At 42.9% G+C, this 12042-nt stretch overlaps 1 protein-coding gene across 1 annotated transcript in view; it reads right to left on the bottom strand.

Moving 5' to 3' along the window:
• Positions 1–11610, bottom strand: part of VSX2 (visual system homeobox 2) — a 61381-nt gene extending 49771 nt beyond the window's left edge. The window contains exon 1 of the mRNA XM_014310656.2: positions 11585–11610. Within this exon, the coding sequence (XP_014166131.1) occupies positions 11585–11610 (26 nt within the window). The remainder of the gene's footprint in view (positions 1–11584) is intronic.
• Positions 11611–12042: the final 432 nt, after the last annotated feature.

Below are 12042 nucleotides of genomic sequence, written 5' to 3' on the forward strand. Positions count from 1 at the left end.
CCCGTTTTCTGCCCACCTGCCGATTATGCTTAATTAGGCGAGGAGTTGATTAATTTGAGGTAATTGACAGCTAATTACAGGCCTGAGGGCTCATTAACTTGACGTCCTGTCTGAGGGAATCAGCTGGAGGAGGTCAGGTGATGTGCAGCCCCCCTCTGGTGCCCGCTTGCTGCCCACTCACCTGGCGGCCCGGGGTGGGGACAGTGAGGCTGCCCGGCGGGAGAGGGCATGCTGGGGGCCGCGGCCACGGAGCGTCGGGAGCACCACCAGCCCCAGAGGGGACGCAGCAGGAGGGATGCTGCAGGGCAGGAGGGCTCCCTGTGGTAATAAAGCAGGAGGAGAGGAGTTTGGCGGTTGGTGATGGCCTGGAGGCTCGAGGACAAGAAGCCGAGCATGCAGGCAGAAGGGGAGAGAGATGCGCGTGGGATGAAGGCTCCCAAGGCTGCAGCTCCCTGTAGGCTGGGCCAGCAGTCCTGCAGCATGCCCATGGCTCCAGCAGGGTGTCCGGGGCGATGGAGGGATGCCACAGGTCCATCACTCCAACAGGAGTTCACAGCAGCTGCCGGCAGGCTGGAAGCACTCGTGCTTGCTGTACTGCAAGACATTATTAGTCACTTCATGTTTACATCATACAGCTACTGATTGAAAAAAGGGTGTATTTTTTCGGTACAACTTCTCTCAGTTGCTCTTTATGCAAATCACAGGACAGCAAGAGAGCTATTTACCTAACATCCTATTGATCTCCCTCACTGGAGAATTCAGGCATGTCCTCTGGATTCACAAATGTATCCTTATCTCACCTTTGTAGAACTGGCGGAATCCCTGCATAGAGAGATGGTAAATGACACAACCAAGGTTACTTTGAAAATCTAAGCTGGATCCAGCTTTTCGAGCCCTACACCCTGGGCCTTGACCATAAAACCATCTTCACCATTTTCGACAAGCACAAGGCTGGTTACCTGAAGATGACTGCCAGAGGTCTGGCCTTATGGCTACTCCTCTCCTAGGGGACTGGCAGCTCACAGATCTGGGATGTTCCCGGCAATGCTGAGGAGAGGGGCAGAGGATGCCTTTTTAAAAGTTACTGTCTAATTATGTCAGAGAGGATGTGGCTGGAGAAATGTAAGGTCACAAAGGTTTGTGATGGCTTCTTGTTGCTGTGGGAGGGCTCATCACCCTCAGACTCCATCTCCTCTTCAGGAAGTCTTGCCGTAGACATGATGGATGTAATGCCTAGTTAGTAAGCTTGGATCAGGATTCAATGGTAAGCCAGTACAGAAAGTGGCTGAAAGGAGCAATGAGAAGTAAGCCATGCTGGTGAGCAGAATGACTACAGGGCACAGTAACAGCTGGACTGTAGGGCAGACACAGGCTTCATTCATACCAAGGCATTGTGCATTGCTCTGGGCAATGAAGGCTTGGATTACAGAAATCAAAGGAATGGATCTCCTGGCAAAATAGCAGACAACTCTTCTGTGAGCATATGGAAGTCTGGTGAAGAATCTAAAAAATCATCATAAATCACAGTTTGACCTGACCACTGGGGCTCTTCAGCCAGAGGAAGCTGCATTGCAACTGAAGCCTTCTCAGACACTTCCCTTCACACATTGGCATCATTCCTCTGCCTTATTTTAGCTTTATTTCTGCCTCTGGCTCCTCTGAAAGTGCTATGCCATCCTCCCATTCGTGGTGTGATCAGAGAGGATGAAAAATATAGGTGTCTCATTTGCATATTGCTGACAGTGGCTTTTAGAAACCTGACTAAACAGCTTGCTTTGATATTCTGTTGTTACATTCTACAGCTAACTTGTACACTGCCCTGCATCCCTTTGAAATGTACTGATGTTTCATTTTCAAACTCTCTTGTTTAAATTTCATGCAGTCGGGTAAAGCTGACTGGTCTCTATGGCAATTATTATTTAATACCCTTCTCCCATTTGTTGTTCCTTCTTTCTACCCTAAACACACCCGGCCTGGGTGATGATTCATGGTACAGAGGCCAAATGGACCCATGTGACAAATAAATTTTGTTCACTTGCTTAGAACCTTTCGTGTGCCTGTCTCTTTCAGGAGAAGGTGTCCATAATTTAAGTTGCATTTGAGAGGAGATCACCCCAACAACTTTTATAGTGGCATTTATCATTTAGAACCTGGGAGAGGAGTTATTGGGAGGAGCCCAGACAGGTAGTTTCCTCTTTTTCTCTCTAAATCCATTGTTGAAATTGGCTAAACCTTGGCCATTTCTCATCTTGACTATTACAAGGCTGTTGCCTTGTAGTGTAAATACAAAGACTGTACATTGGTGCAGTAATATGGAGCATTACGCATAGCACTGGGTTACCTCCTCATGAATTTCTTCCTCTTTTCTCTGTTGACACAGATTCATCAACAGTGATGAAAGAATCTCATGGGCAAGGATATATTTAACCATATCCATTTTCTATGGGCTTGTGTAATGTCATCAGCTTACAGATGGAGTGCTAGGACAAAGGTAGATCAAGTGGTTGCCCCCATTTAACAGGATGTCTGAGGTAGATCCAGACAGGAAAAGTGCATTCTGCATATTTTAACTCACTGAACCTTTAGAGCTCTCTCTTGCTGTAGAAAGCCTCAGCCACCAAATGCCACACTGTCATGCTGATTTCCTTCCAGAAGAAGGAATGTTTCATAGGGTCCACGACTCTTCTGAGGTCTAAGCTTTAAGAAAACTTCCTTTTTGGTACTGAATGTTTGCCTAAATTGCCAAGTATCTGGAAGCCACAAGTCCCACTCACCATCCCTGGAAGTGTTCCAAAAGCATGTAGATGTGGTGCTTAGGGATATGGTGGTAGACCTGTCAGAGATACCTTTATGGTTGGATTCAATCTTAGAGGTCTTTTCCAATGTTCATGATTCTGTGGCAACTGAGTCAGGAGCTCCTTCTGTCTGTACAGAGATTGCTGAGTCCAGTCTTAGGGGGTTAGTTCTACTAGCAGGAAATTTTACAAGATACGATCTTTGGGAGGGAGTGGTAAGTAGCCTCACTAGGATTGTCATACTGATGTAAGAATCAGTATAGCATAGGATCATTTATTTGAGAGGTGTTTCCTCAGAGAAATCCATCCTATAACAGTATGTTGTGACTCAGGCTGATGTCATTTCAGCCAGGGATACTGGCTATTGGTATATAGCAAGCTATTGGCATTTAAATACAGGTCAGTTGGACATCCAGAACTCAATTAAATTTAGGGAAACTCCTTTCTGTACTAAGTCTGTGGATGCTGGAGAAAAAGAAAATTGGCAGTGTGTAATACCAGTAGTTTGTTTTACAAGCGTAAAAGTGCAAGTAATCCCTACACAAACTAGACATAAGCTTTCTAAGTCAGTTAGCAGAATGGAAACTATTGCTGTGATCAATGACAGGGTAACCCATTTGAATTTAATTTACTTTTAATCTCAGAAGTTTTGGCTTTGAAATTATCTTGATTTTGGGAATCCAAAAAAGGGGAGGAAGTCTCTGAGGGAAGACTACCGCATTGGAAAGCAATCTGGACTTTCAGCAGGTTGGAGTCTTTTAGAAGATGATTACCTGAGCAGTAGCAAGGATGCTGACACCTGGGCCAGCACAAGATGCTGAAACAGTCATTTGTGTCACTGGATGAGAACTGTGCTCAGATGGCAACACAGCTTGTTCCTTCTGTGATAGCCTTCCTGTTGCTTTCCTCTTTGGACATAGCTCAGGCCATTTCAGGGAGGAAGAGCATTAGATGTAAAACACTAAGATTTTCTTGACTACATCTATTCTTCTCAGATCTGGCAGATACAAGCAGTTTCCAGCACTAACATCCCTGCAGCACATGTGCAGCCAAAAAGGCCTATCTCATAACTGCATGTGCAGCTGAAGCTGTGTCTGAACCTGTCCACACCACCATCTGTAATCAGTGACTTCTAAAAGAGCAACCTGCTGATTCTCCAGTGTCCCCATTTAATTTGGGTACCTCTGCAGCAAGAGATAATACAACAGGCTGAGAGGGCTGCTCTGAACGAGAGCTTCTTAGCCCTTATTTTTCTGAAATATTTCCAGCTTCTTTTTTGTACCTAAGAATTTCTTCTGTAACTTATGGAGCGAGTGGCCACCAAAAATAAGCTGTTTCCATTGAGTCTGGCTCCAGAAACAGGCTTTTTTCCACATACACAGAGCCTGTGTGAAGTAGCTCAAAATTATGATGCCAACAACAGAAGCTTCATGGAATGTTGCTTTAAAATCCATGTCATAACTACTATGCCCATGTTTGTACATCTGTATATTGGCACCTTCTCTGCAAGGGTGGATGACAACTCTCCCAAAGCAATTAGAAAGCTGAATTTTAAGTCAAGAAGCTGCTAAACAGCTTCAGAAATGAAGAAATATCCATAGCCCATGTTTACACCAAGCAGGTCTACCTCCAATTCTGAAGTTCAAAGAAAGTTATTTTTCTGGTGCTGTCTATGTAAGTGACATAGCTCTCAATCACCAGAAAACCAGCTTGTATTTTAAGCTTAAATGAGACCTCAGGATCAAAGTTCTACAGTTCCTACCCAAATGCAGTACATGATGCACAAATTTCTGATCCACATACTTAACTTCGTGTGCCTGAGAAGCCAGTTAGCAGAAGAGTGTACACAGGTGCACAGACTTTTTATATAATTTCAAACATCTTTCACCTTAAAAAGCTGTTAAGTAACTATTCTCTATCAGTATCTGGGTTTCAGAAGAGAAGATACCTGATCGACTGCCTTGCTCAGGAATAAGAGGGTTACTGTAATGATCTTGTTTGCCAGAAAAATAAGAATGTTTATTTCATTTTAGCTTAGCAGAAGGAATAGAAATTGTGAAATTTATTACTAGCCCAAATGTATTTTTATTTCCCTGATGAATAAATTTTGAATGCCTGACCTTTGTGCTAGTATTGTTCCCATTACTTCTGTAGAAATTTTATATTAATTTTCCATTAAATGTTGGCATTTTTGAAGATATTTGACAGACCCAAATAAAAACAAACCACCTTACATGTTCTGCATTTTAACATCTTGAGGTGAGAGAACCAAAAGCCATCAGTTTCCATGCTGTAGAAAATAAATAAAGAATATTTTTGAACATTTAGCTTACACTATGTCCATGAACAGCAGTGCTAATCTGTTGCAAACTTGTTTGAATTAAACTGAAGAGTCACAAGGGAGATCTTATATCTAATTTGTTTGAAGATGCTGCAAGGCAGTGTGAACAACAAAGAAGAAAGAGAAGGAAACCTTTCTCTTTTTAGATCACCAAGTCTGCAGGAGTATTAGTCTCCTGGAGTGCCCCAGCGCTGTTGGTCACATTGAAAAGAGTAAGAGACCAAGTGAGTTCCTCCTTTCCAGAATCCATCTCTCTGTACCTCCAATAAGGACCAAAGGTCCAGAGTGAAGAGGGCACTTTGGTAAACCTGGGACTGTCAGGGGGGTATGGGATGAGCTGCCCTCCAACAGCACAAGTCAGGTACAAGCAGTAAAAGGTCTGCCCCTCATTTCTGACTAAGGCACTGACAGTACCTCCTGCAGATCTGGAGAAGTGACTCAGGAAAGAGCACAGGGACAGCTGATTCTGAGCATCTATCCATACCTTCTCCCAGCTAAAGGTATTTTGAAACTGTGTAAGTGCTAGATGTGAAAAGACATCAGATACTCAGCCCTTGAAAGTACAGACTGTTTACTTGGTATAGCTCCAAGCTGGGATTTATGACCAGTGTGGAAGGACAGCTTCTCAGAATTTATAGGGGCTGACTATTTAGGCATTATTTTGATGACTTCAATCCAGTGCTGAGACAAAATTAATTTACTGTTCTGATAATACGGTGTTCTTTTTGTTAGCTTCCCTCAATAATACTTATAGCTTACGTATGTGTACAAATATGGATGTAGCTTATTTGGATGCTATTTTTATTTCATCTTACTTTAAGACTTTTATGAACATTATAATAAAATCATATACAAATGCCCTCCTGATACTTCTTCAGTAGGCAATAACAATTGACCAGAATGGATATTACCAGGCAAAAATCCTGACTGGATTCACTTAAGAAGTCAATGATTTCCACATGTTTGTTTCACTGGCAGCACATTTGGCTCATCAGCTATATAACACCCTGTCTGTACACTCAAGTGTTCAGGACAAAAGAGACAACTATCCACTCGCTGCAAGGAAAATGACAAATGTTACTTTTTTGTCACAGACAATAATTTTGTTAAGTTACAAAAACTAGGACGCTGCCTAGGGAAAAGGAACTGTGCTACTGATCATTAAAACAAAATGAAAAATAAGTAAATTTGGAGTTCCTAGGAATATCTATAGCTAGTAAAATAACAGAGTTTTAAAAATGACAAAAAAATTGCTAACCAGAGATAAGAAAACAAACATTTGTATTAGGGATTTCTAAAGACTAAATTGTGCTGGAGAAACCTGCTTTTAAAATAGAATTACAAAATTAGTGGATGATGGGAACACAATGGATTTGATACATTTAGATTTTAGTAAAGATTTGATACATAAATCCTACTCAAAATTAATGCAAATGGGTTTGGCTACACCACTAGATGGAATGAAAAATTGGCTGGACACCCACAAATAAAGGATAATGATGCATTAAAAGGCATTGTGCTAGAGGGAGAGATCTCTCTTCCAGAGATCAGCGGTCAGCTCTGTCCTATTTAACACCTCTTGACATGACACCTTCTGCCTGAAAATCAGGAAATTTTGTTAAGAGACTGAAATATGGAAGCACATAGGGATAGAGCAGCTGAAAATAAAATGGCATGCCAGTAAAAATACAAGTATTGTCCAAACCACAGTATACAGTCACGAGGAGGTCCCTAGAAAACACCAGATAAGAATAACTGCAGCAGGAATCAATGAGATAGGACTTAGCTGTGTAGCACAGCAGAAAAACAGCTAAAGTGTTTGAGTAATAGAGCTGCAATTCACCCCAGTATGGAAAGACCAGAAGGCCTTTGCAGCATCTTTGTCCCACATATGCTTTCAGTGAGGTCTCAGGCAGGTTTTGATGGTGTAGCTGGTAGGGCAGCTCCTGGAATCTTTTGTCTGATGCTGGAGACAAAATTGCTGTAAGAGATTTTTCTCCCCAGAAACAACCAGTATGGATACAGTGAAGTCAGCCTGATCTGGGAGGAGGGCTTTAAACAGATCCTTGTTCATTTTTTAGAAATTGTAAAACCAGGAAAGGAAATGGCAGTAAAACAAATTAAATGCATTAACAGTAGACATAAATCCCCATTTTCCTAATGTTTTCCCATTCTCTATCACTCACTCTGTCCATTTGCAATTTCAGCTATTAATCATCTAATCTTAGCATCCATCCACAGGTGTACATGGGTGTCCCAATGACTTTTGAAACTGTAGGCCAATTTCAGACAACTTTCCAGGTAGAAAATGCATTTCTGTACATTTCTGTACATTTTATTACGCCACATGGCTAAGAAAGAAATCCAGTGACTGCCCTTGCTGAAGTGTGAGCATACCTCCTGTAAGGCACCAGAGAATTCACACATGACACAGTCTTGAGAGACACATCCACAAGGAAAACCACACTTCATTGGCTGGTGCCACTGTTCATGAAACTTCTGCTTTTCTCTGAACTCCTTCTTGCTGAAAACAACCACCTCTTCCTATTTTCTTCCCTTGTGTTTTGTTTTTTTCACTATTCTTCTTCTTATACTGGATTTACAACGGTCTGCCTCTTTCATTCCTTTGCATTTGCTCCAACCTCCTGCCCATGCCTTGCTGTCTTTCAAAATGTACTTTTTTACTTGTCTTGGTCTCCTGTCCTCTAAGTTCCTATTTCTAAGTCTCTAATTCTTCTCACTTGACTGTATTTTTCTTTCCGTTTTCCATATCGCTTTATTTCCACAGTTCTCTCCCACCAAAAAACCTGATAATATTTTGATACTTGCTAGTAAAATTCCTGTAAGCCTTACCCAGATGCATACACAAATGGGGTACACTAATATCTATTGTAGCAAATTCCTCCCTTTCCAAATTATTGAAGTGAATGAGAAAAATTATCTCTCTTTTGTTAGAGGAAATAGTTTTATGCTCCCTAGAGAGCTGCAGTGATCATTTTAATAATGTTCTGTGTGAAGGCAAGATCAGATCCACAGATCATCAGAGCAATAGCAAGATTTTAAACATGGTAAAATTAGGAAAATTACATTTTTCCTGCCTTGGTTTGTCAGCAGACATTTGGACTAAGCGAGTGTGGAATTACATGAAATCTGCAAAGTAGCACTTACACCCTCTGTGCCCGAGTGTAAAAAGCTCAGCAAAGTCAGAGTAAGTGTTCTACATCAGTGAAGATGTTATGATTATTTGTAGGGTCTCTGTAATGCTCATAGCTTTCTCCTAAATATGTGAGTACACCATGCACACTGTGGCAGTTAACAGTGCTGTAAGAAACCTTCATTTACAGAGTTCTATTTTTAAATTCTCAAATCTTTAACACTGCATAAAGTCACTCAAAATTAAATTCATAGAATTATTCTTACAGGTCTTGGAAAAAAAAGATTAAAATGTCTGGTATTGTACTGTAATTTATTGTTATTTAAATTTCTTATTCCTGTTGGTTGCTTAGGCATTTGCATTTTTATTTATTAACTTACTTTAAAACCCACATCTATTTAATGAAATAACAAAGCCGATGGAAAGCAGTGGAAGGGCCACTCGACTGTGGCTTAGAAGTTACAGGGTTTGAACTGCACTGGATAACCTCTAACAAGACTCTTTACATCCTGACATCTCCTTTTCTTCTCCCATCCTTTTACTGTTTCATCTTCTTATAACCTCTTGAGGATAGAAACGTTCACCAAATTTTGTGATTCCATGATGCAGAGCACAATAGAGGTTTGATACTTGCTGAGGTCACCATGAATTGAAGGACTTTGGTAGTGCACTTGAGAACTCAAACTGCTGAAGAGATGTCCTCCAAGCGCCACTCCAGCCCACGGGCCAGGTGCCATCCATGTGTTACATGAATGCCATGAGGTCTCGGTGAAGGCCACAAGAAGCCATTGCACCCTTCCCCTCCATCTGCATATTTTAACCTCTCCTCACAATGTTCTTGAGTACTGCTAGTCTGTATGATGGATGTTCTTTATCAGAATGCCATCATCACAAGGACATAAAACCAACAATTTTTTTATGGTCAGTGGATCCTTATTTGCATTTGGAAGTCAGAAATTTGACATGATATTATCCATACAGCAAGATGGCAGGCCAGTCAGATAAAAGATGTTACAAGCAGGGATACCAGTACTTCCTTGGGCAAAGAAACAGAGATAAATTGGCAAAACCATCAGTGTGTCTTTTCTCCTGGTGTCTGCCTGTAAAGCCCAGTCTCTTGAGGAAGGCCTGACATGGGAAGTGTCACAACATTTACACAAGGAGGCCACTCGACTCCTGAGCTTCCAAAGCACAAAAATGGATATGGGTATGATGGTCTTTGGTTTTCTGCCAGTGACTTGTGACTCCCCCTTAGACCAAGACTGAAGTGGCCACATGGTGTAACAGGCAGTTGTTTTTCTTTTTCAGAAACTGTTCTGCTGTGACACTGAAAAGCAGTGCAGACATGGGTTTCGCTGAGCATCCAGGAGAGAGCCTCAGCCCAGGTAGAGTGCTTGTGTTCAGACCTTTGCCTCTTTCTATTCATGAGGCAGCATAAAAGCTGCCAGCTCACTGGGGTAAGGCAGGAGCAATAAAGCTTTTCTCCTTTCCTCTCTGTGTTTTAGTAAGAGGATTATACATCTCCTCCTTCTAGAATAAACCTCTTTGCAGAGAAGATACTTCTCAAGCCCTCTTTGGAGATCAGGCTTCTAAGATCAAGACTCCTAAGATTCAAGCCATCACAGCAGCCAGCAGGAAAAGAACCCCAGTTAAAAGGGAAAGGCTTTTACAGCTCGCAGGACTACAGGGCTTGGACACAGGGAACATGCTGCTATGGCAAAAGGATCCGTGTTTGGGTCACAGCTATTGGAGACAGAAAAAATAAGGAGGCACAAGCACAAGGCAGAGTTCAAGCTCCATCCAAGATGACAGGAGACTGTTGCTGGAGACTTGGAAGGACACAAACCCTCCTGCTGGAACAGCTTCACCACCAGGGAAAAATAAACTACAAAAGTAAAGAGGGAACCTCTTGCATCTTTAACCCTTGACAAAGGATGTCTGAAAACAGTACCCAAGCATGCCTGAGTGCATGCAATGAATACACTGTTAAAAGAGAGAAAGCAAATCAAAACGTTTAAGACATGGTTGTATGTTTTACTACATTTAGCCCAAAGATACCAAGGACCTTTAGAATGATCGTAACATCCAAATCAGACCTAATCACTAATACATGCCCATAACTTTAGAAACATCAACCAGCAATTAACTTGTGCAAGTTACTCTGTTTACAAAACACCTATGTATTAAAATGAAAGTTTGTGTGACGAGTTAATAAAACTACTTACTTCTGTTGAGCCTCCTCAGCACACACTGTTCTTCCCTTCTGCTGAGGCCATCTCAGCTGTGACACTACAGAGCTGCTCTGGCTCCTGCTTTGTCTTCTGTCTCTCTCTACTCCCTCTGTAGTAAGTCACTGTCTTCTGTCACTCTCTTTACTCACTGTATTAGTTTCAGGCTAATGACACAAAAGCACACATTTTGGTTTTAGCATTTTCAATGGCTTCTTTGGTCATCATCTTCACCTACATTAACTTTTGTGCATCATTTCAATATTGCTAACTGACTTTTTGAGCAGTACAATCATCCTGATATGTACATACATCTTGCTTTTCATCTCAGACCAGAAGCATCCCATCTTCAACACAGAGAGGGATAGTCTGATTCACATCCATGCCACCTCTCATCTTTCCAGCTTTCCCCTTCCTGGCCATATTGAGAGCTGTGATGATTGTAACAACTCTCAGGAGATTTCTTTCTTTGGTGGCACCTGGAGGTCCTGGCAATTCCTCATCTCTCTCCTTGCTACTCACTTTCCAGGGGCAGAAGCTGACACATTGTGCTCTATGTGAAGGGTCACTGGGGAGAGGGGACTGCTGGAGCTTCACCTGCTGCTACTGCAGCACTACGTCCTTTCCATCTCTCTGATGGCCATTTTACTGGTTCTGCACTTTTGGATGGCTGATGGATGCATCATACATAACCCCCTTCCGCATCCACACAGTGTTTGCCTGGCTTGCCCAGCGAGATGGTTGGGTTTTGGAAGCACCAGGTGCAGCTGCTGGGACTGCTGGTTGGAGAAACATTTGCCTCCTGAGCCCGTTAATTAGCACAGTAACGGTAACTGTGCTCCATTAGCCAACCCATGTGGTCAAGTCCCCTCTCCGTCCACCAACCTTGCCCTTAATGAGAGCTGGAAGAGGGACACTCACAAAACACTGCCTCAGAATAATATTCGGCTTTGTGCACGCCGGTAACGAGAGCTGACAGGATCACTACGTCCATTTCTCTTCTAATTAGCACACTTCCAGCTCGGCCTGAGCCAGCAGCCAGAGAAAAGCGATCGGACAACCGTACCGAATCACAAACACAAAGAGGCCCATTCCCCGTAATTAGGTGAGACAATCCCTCAGTCTTTTCTCGGCTGGAGCTTGCCGGTAAGACTCTCGCTGTTTTGGTAAGTCCCAGCAACACAAGTTACACGTCTCCCCAGGACACTAATAAGCCCCTAATTGTCTTCTGCTTCACACGGCTCGTACCATAGGTCTGACTTGGGGGAATTCTTCTAACGAGCGGCAGCCAGCGCTCCCTGCGCCACAGACGGACAGGGAGCCGCCTCCCGGGCACCGGCAGGAGAAGAGGGACGGCGAGAAACAGCCAGAAAAGCATCCAGGCGCTGGGGCCCAGCTACGTGGCACAGGGCCAGCAGCCGGGCATCAGCCACGGTGCTGGGGACATGGGCCTTCTCCATCCTTTCTCCATCTCCACCGTCCACCTGCATGGTGGAAACTTGAATTCAACTCTCTAGGCTGTCT

The sequence above is a fragment of the Geospiza fortis genome, unplaced genomic scaffold (genome assembly GCF_000277835.1).
Source record: "Geospiza fortis unplaced genomic scaffold, GeoFor_1.0 scaffold54, whole genome shotgun sequence".
Taxonomy (NCBI): domain Eukaryota; kingdom Metazoa; phylum Chordata; class Aves; order Passeriformes; family Thraupidae; genus Geospiza; species Geospiza fortis.